The sequence below is a fragment of the Chelonia mydas genome, chromosome 6 (genome assembly GCF_015237465.2).
Source record: "Chelonia mydas isolate rCheMyd1 chromosome 6, rCheMyd1.pri.v2, whole genome shotgun sequence".
Lineage (NCBI taxonomy): Eukaryota > Metazoa > Chordata > Testudines > Cheloniidae > Chelonia > Chelonia mydas.
The window spans coordinates 70,665,075-70,683,604 of NC_051246.2; the positions used below are offsets into that span (position 1 = coordinate 70,665,075).

The 18,530-nt window shown below is 40.5% G+C and overlaps 1 protein-coding gene across 9 annotated transcripts in view; it reads left to right on the forward strand.

The window, feature by feature from the left end:
* Positions 1–17,357, forward strand: part of TMEM87A (transmembrane protein 87A) — a 28,984-nt gene extending 11,627 nt beyond the window's left edge. For 2 of the 9 annotated variants that reach the window (XM_037900415.2, XM_037900422.2), the window contains exons 9-21: positions 61–244; positions 2,064–2,163; positions 3,558–3,651; positions 4,280–4,351; positions 6,323–6,431; positions 8,211–8,269; positions 8,565–8,668; positions 9,124–9,194; positions 11,356–11,417; positions 12,680–12,735; positions 14,403–14,433; positions 15,178–15,304; positions 16,553–17,357. In XM_037900415.2, the coding sequence (XP_037756343.1) occupies positions 61–244; positions 2,064–2,163; positions 3,558–3,651; positions 4,280–4,351; positions 6,323–6,431; positions 8,211–8,269; positions 8,565–8,668; positions 9,124–9,194; positions 11,356–11,417; positions 12,680–12,735; positions 14,403–14,433; positions 15,178–15,304; positions 16,553–16,575 (1,092 nt within the window). In that variant the 3' untranslated portion in view covers positions 16,576–17,357. Of the gene's footprint in view, positions 1–60; positions 245–2,063; positions 2,164–3,557; positions 3,652–4,279; positions 4,352–4,993; positions 5,063–6,322; positions 6,432–8,210; positions 8,270–8,564; positions 8,669–9,123; positions 9,195–11,355; positions 11,418–12,679; positions 12,736–14,402; positions 14,434–15,177; positions 15,305–16,552 lie in introns of all 9 variants that reach the window. The other 7 variants (XM_037900417.2, XM_043548652.1, XM_037900416.2 and 4 more) reach the window with 7 other exon arrangements.
* The last annotated feature ends 1,173 nt before the right edge of the window (positions 17,358–18,530 follow it).

Sequence of the window (18,530 nt, forward strand, 5' to 3'; positions counted from 1 at the left end):
AATGGTATTGGGTCTAACCATTCTATTAATCCTTTCCTTGTTTCCCTCCTGATATGGTAGTTTTTCATGGTGATGTGTATCGTGTATGTGTTCTTTGGAGTTCTGTGGCTTGCGTGGTCAGCCTGTTATTGGCGGGACCTCCTGAGGATCCAGTTCTGGATTGGTGCGGTTATCTTCCTGGGAATGCTGGAGAAAGCAGTCTTCTATGCAGAATTCCAGAATATCCGCTACACGGGAGAATCTGGTATGTACCAAGAACCACTTTCAGTTATGGGTATATCTACACTACAGTCAGAAGTGTGACTCGGCACATGTCAACATCCTGAGGTAGCTTTGATTTAGCCAGTTGAATAATTCTAGTGGTGTAGCTGCGGCACTAGGAGCTGTACAGGCTCTTCCGGGGCCCTACATATGTATTCGATCAACTAGTATGTGCTGCTGTGGCCTCACTGTTATTGTTTGAGCTAGCTAGATCAAAACTAGCTCTACATATTCTGTAGTCACCCCTCTGATTGTAGTGTAGTCATACCCATTGTCATGGGCAGGGTAAGGTGGTAATGACTTACTCGAATATATAACTAATTAGGTAATGTACATGCAATAACTCTTTGATTAGTAGGGCACCTCAGAACAAGGAATAAGTAGTCAACATTTTTGGGTTCTGTTTCCAATTGTGCCACAGGCTCTCTGGATGACCTCTGAAATTTAGTAAACTGAAGTCTTCAGTCTTCATTGTCCCATCTGGAAAAAGAGAGTAATACCTACTTCATAGGGATAATTGAATCTTGTTTCTAAAGTGCTTTGACGTTCTCTGAGACTTAACCTACATAGCACATTGAATTTGTCTGTATAGGAAAATCTTGCTAACCATAAAGATAGTGAAGCACTGGAGCAGGTTGCCTAGGGAGGTTGTGGGATCCTTGTCATTGGAGGTTTTTAAAAACAGATTAGACAGATAACCATCACGGACGGTCTAGGTATACTACTTCCTGCCCCAGTGTGGAGGGAAGGACTAGGTAACTTTGAGGTTCCTTCCAGCCCTACATTTTTATGAATCTATAATGTTGTATTTTAGAAAATACTTCAAAAACATTTTAGGATCTGACTTAAGCTAATTTAAAGCTGACACTTGTGCTGTTTTGCTCACCCTTACATTCTTATGTGTTAGAGAAGTTTGTGCTGTAGTACATCAGGAAGCCTTAAAACACAAGGTAATAGATCACAAATGCCAAAGCTAGATGCAACAAGTTGAGTTATAGACAGAGCTGGGTTGTGAATTAATGGGTTGTATGACTTGCTTTGGGATATGTGACATTTCACCTATCTAGATCACTAATTATAATCTGGCTCACGCTGGTAGCAACCAAAATTAATTACTGTACCAACTCACTGTTGGATTGCAGTTGAAACTGATTGGAGTGTGTTGGGTTCTAGGTGGGATGCACTAGCACAGGGCTTCCCACCAAGATCTTAAAGAAGGATCTAAGTGAGTGAAACTACAGCATGGTCTAACAGAATTTTTACATGCAGCCGTCCTGATCCACAACGTAGAGGATCTTGTTGGCTGGCTACTTGGGATGCTATTAATGCCCAGGAGATGCTTAAGTGCTACATTCAAAGTATTTGCAAGAAGGAATGGGGAAGGGCATTTACCATATTTTGGTTTCTGCATGAGTTAAGATCATTTGGTATTCAGTCTGATTTAATTATTTGTGTATACCCTGTGGTGAGGTATGAGACTGAAATAACATTCTTCAGTTCATCTCTCAGCTAGAAGATACTTAAAGGTAGGTTTTGTCTAATCTACTTTATGTAGACCATATGCATACAGACATTTTCTGAGAAAAAAAGTTTCTCATTAACTCCTTTGGTGCTGAATGAAGTATTCAGCTCTTCCTGGAAGCTTGCTCCAACAGTAGATCATAAAAAGATTGATGCATTTTAATGTGCCTGCATTTCTTGGAATAGTCTTGACCACTGTAGTTTGCTATTACCTGCAGCACTTATTCAGAACCTGAATTACACGTTTAGTAACCAAGTTTCTTGTGCTTTGTTCTTGGTAGTCCAAGGTGCACTGATACTTGCAGAGCTGCTTTCTGCAGTGAAACGTTCACTGGCTCGAACTCTAGTAATCATCGTCAGCCTGGGATACGGGATAGTCAGGTAAGTGACAACCTCATCTCATGTTACAGGCTCAACACGTTTCTTTAAAGTGGTTAAACGACATTTGAATGTTATTAGCAAACTTGGAAAATGGATGCTGCAGTGGGACAAAATGAAGTCAAATGTTAAATAAAAAAACTATTGGAACCAAAAATGGAAAGAGAATTTTAAAGAGAAGACAAAAATCTTTCTGTAGTTCAATACTCTTTTCTCAAATTGGAGACCCTGTCAGTGAGGAAGCTGACCTATCTACCGAAAAATGACATTTCGTAATGCATATGAGCTTAAATAAATGTTTCTTGAGAATGTTAAAAATTAACTCAAAGTTTTAAAAAAACATAGCTGCTGACAGCACTAAGTAATGGATTCTGTTAACACAGTCACTCTCCATCATGTAGTCAGATGAGTGTGAAGGCTGTGTGCATGCATGATCAGATACTACTGTGCAGTGAATATAATTGAGTACAAAGTGCTCAGTGTTCAGGAGAGGAAAATATCAGCAAGTGGGTGAGTTATGGGGAATGGTAGAAGTGTGATCATTCATTCAAAATATTTTCTTTAAACCCTTTAAATGTGGATAGTAATGGGACTAAAACAGGTAGAGAGAACTGTTCTTAAGTGCATTTGCTGAATCTTCTTGAGATGGGAGGGAGTATGGAGATGAGTGGGCGGGGACGACTTTAGGTACCCACTTCGGGGAATATGCAGTTCTGGTTCTGATCTTTTTAAAGAAAGATATGGAAAAACTAGAGAGGATGCAACAAATGCAAAAGGATTAAAGGATAAGACCTATGAGGAAGGACCAAATGCACTAAAATGTGTGTAATCTAGAGGGGAGAGAACATGGGGGACAAAGTTTGGCATAGAGATCAGAATAACTCTAATAAATGAAGAAAAGTATTTCAGAAGACAATAGAACCAAGATTAAAGGAAGCTAAGAAAGGAAAATGTTAAACTAGATTTTGGGGATGTTATGGTTCTTAGGCTAGACTGAGATTAATCCATTATCTCTCACAATGAAAGTCTAAAACGCTTTTGAATGTTCAAAAAGTGGTTAGAGAAGACCACTTGTGTATGTATATTATAAATTCCCATGAAGTGTGAGACAAACTTTTTCTGTGTCTGAATTTAAGTCTGGATCTTGAAGTGGTTTTTATCTTACACATAGTGTGTGAAACTTTCATTGTACTGTACTCTTAAAATCACACTTTTAAATTCAAGCCTGGACAAAGCCTAACGTGACACCATGAGCCTAGAGCACCATAACAAAATAACTTCCTAGATCTATAACTTGTGATGAGAAACCTTGAATCATGTGCCTTTTGCTGAGGTGTGGGTTTTTTAGCTTTTTTCATTTTTTTTTTTTTTTTTTTTTTTTTTATATTTCCCTGCAGGCCTCGTCTTGGAGTCACTCTTCACAAAGTAGTCACGGCTGGAGTGCTCTATTTATTATTTTCTGGCATGGAAGGTGTCCTTAGAGTCACAGGGGTCAGTAGACACTTACCTGTGTTTTCATGTGTGCCACAGATGTAGCAATTGTTGGTCTTATGTGTGATTACATATACTGTAATGTAGTGAAGGATCCTTGGGCTATGCTACAATAGGGAAATTTGGAGAATGAAAATTCCCAGTGCCTTAGGGGGAAGAGAAGACAGTTGTGAAGTGTTGTTGGGAAGGCTTTATTTTTCCAGCTATTTTACCAATTTCTTGCCATGTCTCCTCCCCAAAATGTAATTCTCTGCAATGGAAAATAATTTTGGTGCTTTGAAATAGGAATACTTGAAAATAAGTGGAGTTTTTTGGGTCCAGAATTGACAAGGTTTTGAATTTGTGCCTAGTAGTCAAGAGAGGTTTCACTGGGCCTCGTGCAGGGGGAAAAACATGCTGGCAAATAGAAATGGATGCTCCTTGCAAATTTTTGAAGCTGCATATTTTAATAGCCCAGTGAAGACTATTTTAATTCTTAAAAGCTTTTATTGTAGTCATTTTTGAGGTCGATGGGGTTTGGCTTCACAAGGACAATATTTGGTCCTTTAATTTGGTTTTGCACCTGACTTGATAGAATTCTTGGGATCGCTTATTTTGACTTTCGGTCTCTTATTTGGTACCCTTTCAGTTTTTCTATGGCGCTATGGCTCTGATAGCAAACTTGGGTCTGTCACTGATTGACGCCTGTATTATTTTGTGGATATCCTTTCAGAAGTTGCACAATATGGCTAATTTTTCTAGGAAATGTTCAGTGCCTGTTGCAGAGACCAGTACAAGTGAATTTCTTAACAAAATAACATCCTAAATGAATTTTTGTGTATGTGCGAGAGGACTGTTGATCACATCTTGTATGTTGTCTCCTAGTGGGTTCCATCAACTTGTGCCATTTTGTTTAAATTTAGTGCTCAAAAGTGGAACATGTAGTCTTTGGCACCAACACAGTAAAAAGCCTACCTGCAAAGATCTATAACAAACTTTCTGTAAGAAGTGGTGTTGTTGCAGCGCAGCACCATGAAGGCTGTCTGCTCATTAGGGGTGCCTGTTCAATGAGTTACTTACCTACTCTAAAAACTTACTTCTTGCCATATCAGTTGCTTGTGGGGATCAGAACTGTGTGTGGCGTTTTCTGCTTTTAACAAAATACTCTGTCCCTTGTGTTGAACGCTTAATTCAAACCCTCTGCTTCAACAGCAAGGCATAGGGGCTTAATAGCTTTCCAGTTCTGTATTTATGTTCTCTGATGGTAAAATGATAACCTGGGACTGAATGCTTGATGATTTTTGGTGTGTGCTTTGCTTTCCCATTCATCTTGTTCTCACTGGGTCTTTCTCTTTATCTCTAGGCACAGAATGATCTTGCCTCCTTGGCTTTTATTCCCCTGGCTTTCCTAGATACTGCCCTCTGCTGGTGGATATCCTTCTTCACTGTTTAATTTGGTGCAGTGTTTTTTCTTTGGAGTTTGATCTTCAGGGAATCTTTCCGCAGCAAACATTTTTTGCCATATTGAATGACATGCCATCTTTTTGTCGAACAGCTACCATAGGCCCTGTGGCCTAAGGGTTCAGGTAAGCTCTATTTCCATAACTCATGTAACAAATTTTAAATTGCCAACAGAGGTTTGTGAATTCTTTTTGGAACAGGTCCTAACCCTTACCATAGTGAACATGTAGTTTTTGTGTTGTGGTGGTCTCTGCTTATTGATGTGAGTTTACTCTAAAGTTGTATTGAAGCAGTATTCAGAACAGCAGCTTTTGGACTATGGTCCGTCCTGACCTTACTGAGAGTGTTTTTGTTTGGGAGTGGTTTGTTTTTTTTTGGTGGGGAGGGGTGGTTTTGAGTTTTTTGGTTTTGTTTTAAACTGGTAGAAAACTCTTTATTTTGACACTAGTGCTAAAATTTCTTCTCAGAACTTACAGGTCTCATAAAGTAGTTTGGGGACAAGAAAGAGTTAACTTTTTAAGCAGTTTTCTCAATCATTTGTTTAAACCTCTTCCCAGCCTCCTCTTCCACATTTACTGTTTGTCTTCTGCTGCGCTGAGACCCTTTGAGTTTAGGACTTGACTAGGTTTAGTATAAGCTCTTGAAACTACCGAACCTGAAAAATTAGGATATGCCAAAAAGTTCACCTTTCTCTTTCCAGGCCAGGGCAACCTCCTTATTCCTCTTACAGTGATGTCAGTCTTTTGTCTTAAACACACGTTTGATTATTGTACAATTAAAATTGCAGGAAAGTAGGTAAAGACAAACATGGATGTGCTGTCCATTTATATTAAACGCATGACCAGGTTTTAAACCTATTTTTCTCTTCTCAAAATGCATGTTAAGTTTTCCTGCAGGTATGAACTACTGTAGTGGAGTTGTGAAATTTTGCATCAGGCTAGCTTACTGATGTGGTGATATCAGAGTACTAGGCCTGGGTGGAGTGGGGTGACATAAAAGGATGGGTATGGAAAACCAATTGTAGTAAACCACTGTTCAGGAGCACTGCCTCTGGATGACCTTCTGCAGTGCAGGAGGGCTGGGTCACTGTGGCTGTGCTGCTGTTAGGGAGGGTTGCAGGGGCGCTATGTCTGTATGGCATGACAGTGTTGCTTGAGGTGTGTACAAAAGCTGTATCCTACTTGTTATCAAGAACTTGATTCTTAAGCTTGCTTTCCTTGACTTGCCATACATATTCATCAGCCTGACTCAAACGATGAAGCTGCTAAAACTGCGGAGGAACATTGTGAAACTCTCTCTTTACCGGCATTTCACCAACACTCTTATCTTGGCAGTAGCAGGTGAGCTGTGGGTTCCCTTCCTCACTAAATAGTGCACTTTCCAGGTATGATGGGGCTGGTTTAGTTTACTAAAGCGCTGCTTTGGGTCAGTTTATTGGCCTTTGGCATTTCAGTGTTTGCTCTTGAGCACTCAGACTTGCATAGTGGTGGGCTTCTGCCAGACTTTTTCTGACTATCCATAAACAGTAGCTTCAAATTAGCATTTATCTGAATAAGCTTAATAGTTTTTTGAAGTTTCTTTCATTATGGTCCCCTTTCCTCTCCCCAGACATCCTCATGCTTCACTAGCAGCTGCATCCTGTGCTGAAATCTCCTGCTGAGATGGGTAGTGGCTTCCTCCAACACTGCAGTACCACTTTGTACTGGTTAATGGGAGCTTTTAAAATGTGTTATGGCTCCACCATGCTGACAGCTTAATCTTTGAGCAGAGTGGCTTTGTGAAAAAGAACATCTGCTCATTTTAGAAAAGAGAGGGCAGGCTATTTTTGGACGGGAAATTAGAATTTAAAGTTTGTACCTATTTGCATCAAATAAAATCCAGCTAACGTCAAGGACATACCTAATAATGCTACCAGACTCCGTTTTTCTCACCCACCCAAAAACCCTATCCAGGCAGTGAGCAGATTGCTATTAACTCAATTCCCATAAGGGACTGAGATGTTTGAAACTTGTTTTAGAAAATGTGTCCATTAAATAGGTGGGTTTGGTTGACATTCTTGGCAGCATCTGAAACTAAGCTGCTCCAAAATACAACCAGTATTTAAAAAAAACTCCATCCTTTAAAGCCCACTATGGGGAACGCTTAGCTTCTGCATTAAAACTTGCTTTTGGCCCAAGGTAATAAGTTCTAAATTCCAGGAATGGTAGGTGGGAGGCTTGGTTACTTTAAAATATTTTGTACTTGTAATCTGATCATAAAGAGGCCTGATGTCTTTGAATGCCAATATCCTAATCTGTCTCTCTAAAAGAAGGAAAGTAAGATGAGAATGGGAAATTCAGGTTTGAGGTTTAGCTCAGACCTTTTTACTTGAAGAGATAGAGTATAGTATTTGAAGCCTCTGATCTGAAATATCTTGACTTCTTGTCATAACCAGTCGGAAATTGACCTTAACTTAACTTTTAATTTTTTCCAAAGGCTGATAAATTGAGTTACATGCAGTTCACTCTGAAGGTCTTTGGAATGAAACCTTGTACAGTATCAGCAGAACCTTGTTTTTAAAATCATTAGATTCCTTGGCATTTTTCATAAGATCGAGGTGTTTTCTTTGTGTAAGTCACCAATCTGTCATGCAATATATTGTGTGCCAATTGACTGCAAGTATGCTTGCTTGAGGTGACTATTCTTCACTATTGCTGTGGATGTAGCTTGTAAAGAACTATAGATTTCATAAATGTTAAACTGTTACATTGTCTAGAATGCTGCTAGAATTAAGTTATGTAATTCTTCAAAAAATAGTCCCATGGAGAAGAAGGAAGTAGTGGGGGATCATTCCCTGCCATGTCTTGGACAAGCATGCTTTGGGGGAAACAAGAACATTGAATTCAGCTCTCAATTTCAGTGGCTGAATTAACTGATGTGAGATGACTTCTGCAGAATCATCGTCCCTTTGTGATTGGAAGAAAAGGATGTAACAGGAAAAGTTTAAACTATCAACAGTTTACTGTAAAAGGCTTTTGCCTTTGAAGTCCCGGGGCATGATTACTTAGTTCTTAGATACTCTAGTGGTAGAAAAACTCTGACTTACTGGTTTTACCAAGTTTTTTTTTTCCTGCCTTCAGCATCTATTGTATTTATCATCTGGACCACCATGAAGTTCAGGCTGGTTGATTGTCAGTTGGTGAGTTTGCATCTTATACCTAAGTGGTTTCCATGATTACGACTTCCTTCCTTAAAATCTGGATTTGGAGGTAGAGGAAGTAAGGTTGGGGAAGCTGGCAGATGCTCTTCCTGTAGAGTCCCCTTCATGTGGAGGAGCATACAGTGAAGTCTTAATCCATGGAAATTTACAGCCTTTGGGGAGCCATTTAGAACAGAACTGCAACTTTACTCCTTGTCACAGGTGTTTCTACTTCACCAGTGTATTTAAAAAAAAAAAAAAGACTGAGGGCATGGATTCTCTGTTTTCTTGACAGGACTGGCAGGAGCTGTGGGTGGATGATGCCATCTGGCGACTGTTGTTCTCAATGATCCTTTTTGTCATCATGGTTCTATGGAGGCCGTCTGCCAACAATCAAAGGTTTAACGTGTTTTACCTTAAAGTAATCTTGACTTCTTAAAGTCAAGTCTATCCAAAGAGAGCATTTCCAGCAGTTCTGGTGTACTGCATGGTCACTTGCTAAACTTTTCTGCAGGCTCTGTGAGCTGCGTGTGTGTGTGTGTGTGTGTGTATATAGGGATTGAGAAGGAAGTATAGTTCATGTTGTATATCCTGACCGCAGAAAGTGGAAGCAGCATTTGTAGATTTATAGGCTCTCCTTAGTAACATTTATTTAAAAAAGGGAAATGGTATGAGTACTTAAATTATCTCAGCTTGTGGTTGATCAAAAATCTAACTTACAATTAGAGGGAGCTGTCCAGAATAGTGAAATAATAAAAATGGCAAGATAATCTCTTCAAAATGACATTTATGTAAGATATTTTGACTTTGTGCATCTGTGTCATGGTGTCTTCATTCTTTCCTCTTCTCAAAAGGTTTGCTTTCTCACCATTGTCTGAGGAAGATGAGGATGAACAGAAAGAGCCCATGTTAAAGGAAAGTTTTGGTAATGTTGGAATTATTAATATTAATATGGGAGACTGCCAGACACTCTTTTAACCATAAATTCTTTAAATCCAAAGGCCAAATGGTGTTTTATACAATTGCTCTAAACATACTTAACAGCCTAAAAATAAGCCGGGGCAGACAAACTTCTTGGCTTGAGGGCCACACTGGGTTTCCGAAATTGTATGGAGGGCTGGTTAGGAGGGGCAGTGCCTCCCCAAACAGCCAGACGTGGCCTGGCCTCCGCCCCGTCCAACCTCCCCTGCTTCTCGCCCCGTGGCGGCCCCCCCGGGACTCCTGCCACATCCGATCCCCCCTGTCCCATGACTGCCCCTGGAACCTCTGCCCCCACTCAACAACCCTGTTCCCCGCCCTCTGACCGCGCCCACGACTATCCACGCCTCAACCCCCTGACCATCACCCCAAACTTCCCTGCCCTCTATCCAACCCCCTTGCTCCTTGCCCCCTTACTGTGCTGCCTGGAGCGCTGGTGGCACTGCAGCTGCGCTGCCCAGAGCACCAGGACAGGCAGCCGTGCCACCCAGCTGGAGCCAGCCACGCCACCGCGCAGCACAGAGCACTGGGTCAGGCCGCCCAGAGCATTGCGCTGGTGGCACAGTGAGCTGAGCCTGCCTAGGAAGGGGAACAGTAGGGGAGGGGCCAGGGACTAGCTTCCTGGGCCAGGAGCTCAGGGGCCGGGCAGGAGGGTCCTGCAGGCTGGATGTAGTTTGCCCATCTCTGAAATAAGCAGTCACTACACCCAATACAGTACCAAAGTATTTGTAAGCCTGTGATCAGTATACTTACAAATAGGCCAGACCTAGAGAAAACCATCTTATCCTGGTATGCTCCAGCATGATCATGTAGCGGTCTGACAAAGAAGCTTCAGATTCATGGCTTTTTTTATACCTTTCACTAGCTTTAGCAAAAGTCCCAGTTTGAAGGAGTTTCTCCTTGCTTCTTTCCTTCCTCCAAGGCCTTCCTTTATCTCCTTCTCTCCCCCTCCCCCAACCGCTCACCAGCAGAAGAGTGGGAAGGTTTGTGTTTGTTTCTCTTAAGACCATTTTTTCTTTGTCTTGTTACTGCAGCTCTTTATTTTATTAGTTAGTTTTTTTTTTGAACCGTACGTCCTTCCCACACTACAAGTGATACTATTTATTATTCTCATGGCCTTCTTTTACTTGCTGATTAGAGCCCCTTCCTTACTGGCCACAAACCAGACAGCAAATATATTATTTTCTCAACCAAACTTAAGCTAACTTTTTAATTCTTTTAATTTCATAACTAAGCCTAAAGACAGGAACAGAATCTTTCTAATTTTCCTTTCTTTGGGGGTGGGGTGGGGAAGGAATCTTAGTGCTGAATTAATCAAGGACAGGTATAGCAGCACTGTCACCAGCAGCGTAAACTCCTCCACGCTGCCACTAGACTTAACCCTAGCCTTAGAGGAACACCACCACTAAATGTTCAGTCTCTACCTGGCCTGTTCAGTCTCTGACTTCTCAGATGAAACTGCCAATGGGGGCACTCGTGTGTAATCTTGTCCACTAGGAACTGGTCTGAGATCTTCAACTTTGTAGGCAACTAGCCTTCAGATAGTGGGGACTTTCAGATGCTACTGCTGGACAGCAAATTAAGATGGGTTTGAAATGATGATTGAAAGGCTCACAGAAAAGGTGGGGGAGCTGGTTCTTACAGGAACAGTGAAATGGATCATGCATAAAAGTACACTGAAGAAAGATCCTTTTCCTCTTAGAGTTATAGTTATCATAGGTGTTCACTGAGCTTCACTTTGGACTTGCCTAGACCGTGTAGCAATGCACACTAGCGGGGGAATGATTTCTAAAGTGTGTGAATGTGGTGTGCACTAAAAGTTTCCTGCAGCACTTCAACATAGTGCTGTTTCCACACACCCCTAGGGTGCATTGTTGCACCATGCAGACCAACCCTTAGTATTGTTTGTTAAAAATGTATATGAATTTTTCTGAGAAGTTACTTTTGCTACCTGGAAAGGGGACTCTCTGCTTTTAAATAGGTAGCATGCCCTTTCCCCTAATTAATGATCTTTGGCTTCAGTAGAGTATTCCTAATAGATATGCCATGTACAGTTTACGTACTGACATAGTTTAATATCCCGTGTCTGTCGTGTCTCCCCTTTGCAGAGGGAATGAAAATGAGAAGTACAAAACAAGAACCAAATGGAAATGTGAAAGCAAACAAAGCTGTGAGTATGCCCTTCCCACCTTGGCCCTATCACTAAGTAAAAGTAATGCCAGATCACTCAGTTGGCTGCCCCTTAAATAGGAGCTCTGTAACAGGAGCAAACCAAGTATCTGTGTTTGTCCTTTCCAAGCAGTGAGTGATTTGGGTCAAAACATGATGATCGTGGTGCTTGTGAACAGATTTTGTGTTTTAGCTTTCTGGTAAATCAGAATTCAGTATGTGCTTTGAGAACTTGCACAAAATGCATTAGAGACAGAACTGTTTCATATTACACCAAGTTCTCTGAAACTGGCTAATTTAGCCTTTGTGTAGCTAGTCTCTCAGGTTCTAAGATTGCTTCAAAACAGAAAAATACATGGAAGCTGAACTGGATTCAAAGGGCATTTACACTGCTTACCCTATGTTTCCAAATCCTGTATGCTTTTCAGTCAGATGCACAACCACCTGAGGTACATGTGTATCTTTTGTGAGTGCATTTAAGACGTCTGCATTTTCCACATGTGACCCTGTAAAACTCAGGATTTATTCACGAGTAGGTAGAAAATGCATTCCAAAATTGTTTCTCTAAAGCCTTTAGGGTCGAGCTCATTTTTGTCTAAAGCATGCATAAACTGTAGAACCCTGTTGCTCCCTGAAATCTCTGTTCTGCTTTGGCAGTAGCAAGGAGTTCCTCAAACTCTTGAGTCAGCAGCAAGGACATTCAAATAAAGATGACTTCTAATTCACAGATATCCTTAATATAAAGATAAAACTGCCCATTGTTTTCTGTTCAGCAAAAAAGCAGAGTAGAAATATGTTCAGTGCTCAAAAATCCTGGGTAATATTATGTATCGCAAATCAAAATGTCAGTTCATACAAATCAACAGTCCTCCTAGTGTTATAAAAGTGAGTCTCAACAAAAATTAGGAAGGTTACATTAACATAGGATGTACTCTTTAATCTTTTGAATGCCACATTCTGAATCCTATTTTTGTGTTTTAATACAATGTTTTATACATTATCGTAGCATTTTAAGTTCATTCTTGGCTGAGTAGGCTCTGGCTTAAAAATGGCTGAAAAATGTTTTAAACATTTATTGTGACTTCCCTGATCTTCTGAACTTGATTCCTTAATCCAGAAATAACAATTTGCATTTCTTGTGTGGGCATCCACTATAGTTAATGCTGAACTTTTCAGGTAGGCTAGAGGAAATGTATTCATTTGCAAACCCCTTCAAAGAGTCTTGTCATTTTTGATTTTAATGTTTGGTTTCTGTGCTTCTAGCAGGAAGATGATCTGAAGTGGGTAGAAGAGAATGTTCCTTCTTCAGTGACTGATGTGTGAGTATCTGTACTGTGACAAGCAGTAGTAGCTGCATTGGAGTCAGAAGCACTGGAAGTATAGTTCGAATGCCAGCAGTTTTGGTGCTGGGTCTGCTGGGCAAGTGCTGAACCCTTTCTGGAGTTGGCCTCTGACTTTAAGAGTACGTCTGTGCAGCATGTTAAGCGTAAATGTATAGCCATATGTAGTATTTGATAGGGTTTATTAAGTGGTTTTTAAAAAAAATCTAAAACTGCACCTTCTTTAAATCTTGGTGTTTGTCCTTCTCTTGCTGCTGTGGTGAAATTATCCTTAAATGTAATGCATCTGCCGAAATGTAGACTGGGAATTTCTTAAATAGTCACTGCAGTTGAGGATAATGGTAGGTGCAAATGGTCCCTTATGAGGATTTGACCTCAAGCTGAAAATCAGCAGTACTACAAGTGAGGCTACTGGGAATAAGTAAGTCTCTGGTTCAATGTTTTGGTGACATGTTTGGCTTTAAGCGTTCAACATTTGTGTAGTTAGAGGTATCGCACACGGGTAAAGTCCTACTCCTTTTAGTTAAAGGACCAAGACATTTAAAAGATACAGGACTGAGCTGACACATTCTTGTGCTCTGTGGATGGAGAAATCAGTGTAATTCTGGCAATGAGTAGTGATATTTGTATGATAGAAACTTTTTCCTGTTGTGGCTTCTGTATATCACCTCATGACTATGAATAATGAGCTGAAGTCAGTGTTAGCCACTTGTGTTTTGAATCCCATGTCCAATGACTTGCTTTTTTTTTTGTGGAGTTAAAATCAAATTAGCTTCCCTCAGTAGTGTGCTCTGGATGTACATTTGAGTGTTTTTCCTAATATAATATAAATTGTGAATAATTTTTATTAAGTTTGGTAGTTAAGACAGAATGTCTGGGCCTTCTGTTTAGTGGCTGTTAGTTCAGTGATATTTGACATTGGCAGTGTGGAAGCCCACTGTACACAACCGGTATCACTTCTGCCTTAATAGTGATTTTTACAGTTTAAACTTTGGTGTTCTATGCCTAAATTTATCTTTTTTAAATCATATGTAAACCATGATGGATACTGGCTTATAGTTCTGATACTGGCATTCCAGCAGAAAACTCAGATCCTGGATTTAAATACACAACTCTGTTTAACAAAAATACAATTGAGTTTATACATGATAGGATACTAAGTACAGTTTCAGAATACTACACTGAGGAAAACCGGTGTATCTTGTGAAAATTTGTCATCATTTGCTTGGGGTTTGTCTTTAATTAGAGGGTACTGAAAGCTAGTAAAAGGCAAGATACTCCTCTCCACCACATAAAGTAAATAAGAGGCTATAAAAGACACTGTCATTTTACTTGAGAGTTTTTGAAAGTTGATATCTTCTGGCTGATTTCAAGCGATGGGAATTTGAGAGCTGGACAATGAAAGCAGAACTTAGGAACTGATTTTGGTATTGGTATTTGATAATACTACTTAGGTCCCATCTCACTCTGTTAATGTCTTTCTCTGTCTTCCTCCAGTTCTCTAATTTTAGCAAAGAGTTGGTGGTCTTCTCCATTATAACCTACTCCCTGTCAAAAAGCTGGAGGTGTTAAAGCTGACATTGATGTTTTCAGTCATTTAGTGCTTGGGTCTGTGTAACAATCTTTGTTTGTTTTTTTTACTGCAGTGCTCTCCCAGCCCTTCTGGATTCAGATGAGGTCAGTAAACAAGCCTTCAGCACAAATTGAAGTCTTATGACATGCCAAGGGAGTCATGAGTCTTTCATTAAAGAGGTTGACTTGGCCTGTTAGAACTGAGCTTTATGTTCCTATAAATGCAGCAGGAAGGGGGAGGGGAGGAAGTACTGATGTTCTAATTGGATGAAATACAATAACTTGCCCTAAATATGAACGGTGTAAACTAGTGTTCAGCTGAAAGACTTTCAAGAATGGTAGAACCTGTGCAGCAGATTGCAGTTTATCATGAAACAATTATTTTAAATCCAAATGATTTTAAAATACTAGATGATCCCTTCATGTAGTAGTGCCATGCATGTTTACTCAAAGTAAAGCCCCATTTCCCTGTCTCCTTCCACGTTTGTGTGAATTCCAGTAACTTATGTTGTAGCAAAACAGCGCTGTTTCTGGCTTGCTGGCTCTGCAGATGCTGGTACATAAATTAGCAGCTGTTTCTAGAACAGTGGTCCCCAAATTGGTGGGGGGAGGGGGGGGCGAGGAACATTTTGTGGGCCGGGGGTGCAGTGGGATGTCAACCAGCCCTGGTTGGGAGGGAGCACTGTGCATCTAGTCCCACTCTGCCCCCAGCTTCACTTCTTTCCCAAACTCATTCAGCCCCAGTCCTGCTCTGCCTCCAGGCCTGGGCCAGCCCCCATGGGAGGCAGGGAGGGAGTGCTACGTTGTGTTTCCAGCTCCGCTCTGCTGTGATTCCCTCTTTGCCCACAGCCAAGCTCTGCCTCTAGCCCCAGCTCCTCCCCCATCCACAGTTCCACCCCCAGCTTTGCCTTCAGCCCAAGCTGGGGAAGCCTTGGCGGTGCTGTAATGGAGGGAGTGCAGACAGATTCCATTAATGGTAAGTGGGGGTGCGACTGGAAAAGTTTGTGCACCACTGTTCTAGAAGTTGAGTTTTGGTTAATACCATCATTTGCGTGTTGCTTTTGGGCCAAATAAAGGGTTAATATGTGAAATCTGTGCCTCATGTTGAATTACAATAAAATCAGTCACCTAAATAATGCTGACAGGTTTCAGAGTGGTAGCCATATTACTTTGTATCAGCAAAAAGAACGAGGACTACTTCTGGCATCTTAAACTGCCCAAATTTGTTATAAGCTTTTGTGGGCTAAAACCCACTTCATTAGATGCATGGAGTGGAAAATACAGTAGGAAGACAGACGTGTGCGCGCACGCACACACAGTGAAAAGATGGGCGTTGCTATACCAACTCTAATGAGAAAAATTAATTAAGGTGCGCTATTATCAGCAGGAGAAAAAATACTTTTGTAGTGATAATCAGGATGGCCCATTTCAAACAGTTGACAAGAAGGTGTGAGTAACAGTAGGGGGGAAAAGTTAGCATGGGGAAATAGATTTTAATTTGTGTAATGACCCATCCACTCCCAGTCTTTATTCAAGCCTAATTTGATGATGTCCAATGCTATGAATGTTGATGAGTTGATTAAATTCTTGACAAAGTGTGCTCTCTACTGTATCTGGAACCACTAGGCAAAAATTGTTCTTGCTGAAGAGAATTTAATGAGAGAGATGATGGATTATTATAGCACTCCACAAATTATTTAGTGAATAGTTTTTTCCTTGATTTTAGCACATATTTTTCTTTCTGCTTTTTTGTAGTATTAGATGAGTTCCAAACTTTAAGGTTTGATTAAGAGTTCCCTTTTCACCTATTTGGGACTGACAAAACACAAACCTCCTGCTAGTTAGGGAGAAACGCATTATGTCAGTATTTGAGTGTGCTTCTCTCTAACCAGCATACGAAGTTCTGTAATGTGTACATGATATGTATCTTCACACATTCAGAGTTAACATGTAATGATCTGACCTAAACAGAGATCGAGTAGCAGTGTATACTCAGAAAGGTAACTTTTCCCCTATATGTGCAGTTAGATTTCTGACTGGACAAATTAATATCTTGTCAAAATTTGAGCACTCTCTTTATATATCTCTTATTCCGTGTATAACCACTGTTCTGCAATGCATGTGCGTTATCTATAAACATGTGAAGAGTGGGCTCTTAGTACTGAGTGATGTAAACACAGAGACAAAAATTACAAACTTCAATGACCTTTTTTGAATTTTGCAGGAAAGAATGATTACACACTTTGAAAGATCCAAAATGGAGTGAAGAAGCAGCTTCTTGGAAGTTCTATTTCCCGTAGGCTGCCCAGTGGATCAGGCGCATCCTACTTATCTCTCTCGATCTTCACCGTTGGAACTGGACACTGTATTTGAGCGAGGGCATCTTACGCAGTTCACTGTGGAAGAGGTTCGCGAGGACATTGATAAACCTTTGAAAAATGTTTGAATTTACAGTGAATTTACAAGTTTGGATTTTTAAGTGATTTAAATGTGTGTTCCAGCACCTTCTGTAACTTTCTTCAGATATTTAATCTGTCAAACTAAAAGTCCTAACATCTGACTGAGGGACTATGAATTCAATGTTACAATTAACTTCCACAGGTCAACTACCTGTTTTTGGTGGAGGGTAGAAGAAGGTGGTGAAGAGTTACTTTAGAAACAACCTTCCCATTTTACTGAAAATAATGGCTAATAAATGGAGACTGCGCAGCTGGCTTAGAAGGAGAGGAGGTTTTTGAGTAAGAAGCCCCAGTAATTGAAGGAAATCAATTGAGATACCAAAAAGGAAATATTTGAAAAAGTTACAATGATATTGATGTTTTTAACAAAACCAAGTGCAATTTTATTAACAACACTGTGTATAGGAAAGATTTTCTATTTTAAATGTCATTGACCTAGGAGCAACAGTTGCATAACTTCAGCATTTGTTGTTGTGGCACATCTCATTGCCGGCAATGTGGTGGATGCCTAAAAATGACTTACCCATACCTTCAAAGTGTTGCGTGGCCTAATAAAAACTTCCTACAACACTTTGCTAATGTTTGTCTATGAAGTTAAGCAAATATTAACTAGATATTTCAGTAGAACTCTACTCTGTGCAAGTGACCTGTCTGCCTAGAGGTCCGTACTTACCCATGAGATGATGGCACCACATCCCAGAGGGAGCAGGTTCTTCTTTTCCCCTGTAGGCAAAAGTTTTGCTGGTTTTGATCCTAATACGTTCTGCTGGGATACTTCGGCTCCTGGGGAAAGTTAAGCGGGCGTGGGGGTGAGGGGGAGCAGTGGGGAGTTTAAAAATTCACCTGTTATGTAAGTGGTTTAGGGATCGATTTTTCCTGTCTAGTCCATCCCTGGGGCCAACAGGTGCTTTTTGTTCATTTGATCAATGTCTGAGTTGCAGATTTCTGTTCTGTACAGAATGGTCGTCTCATTTTTTAAAAGAGTGGAAAAAAGTCTTTGCTTTTGGTTTTTTAATCATCTTTCATACTTTCTAGCCTGGAAGTTTCACTTGGCAATAATTTACATGTGCATGCCCATTGTAGGCCACAGGTTTGCATGTGTAAGTTGTACGGGTGTGAGTGAGGCTATAATTGGCCTGCAGTGTCTTTACTACTGATAATGACACAGGAGGCAACAGCTTGACTGTTACATCCCATGTGGAGTTTGCAGTACCACTAGTTAAGCAGGTTTTTACTTGTAAATTGAGCACATTTATTTCAGAAATTGATGAGATAACATGTAACACTCAAAGTGCCCTTGATAGAGCTGCTTTTGTGCAGGAGAACTGCACTAAAATCTCAGGTTTCAGAGTAGCAGCCATGTTACTCTGTATCCGCAAAAAGAACAGGATTACTTGTGGCACCTTAGAGACTAACAAATTTAGTCTCTAAGGTGCCACAAGTAGTCCTGTTGGTTTTTACTAAAATCTCAGACTCATAAACTTTAGATGAGCACAATGATCCCTTCTGGCCTTAGTCTGACCTCCTGCATGTTGCGGGCCACAGAACCTCGCCCACCAACTCCTGTAATAGACCCATAACTTGTAGCTGAGTTACTGAAGTCCTCAAATAATGATTTAAAGACTTCATGTTACAGGGTATCAGCCATTTACTCTAGTTTAAATCAGCAAGTAAACCGTGCCTAATGGTGCAGATGAAGGCAAAAAACCTACAGGGTTTTTGCCAATCTGACCAAGAGGAAGA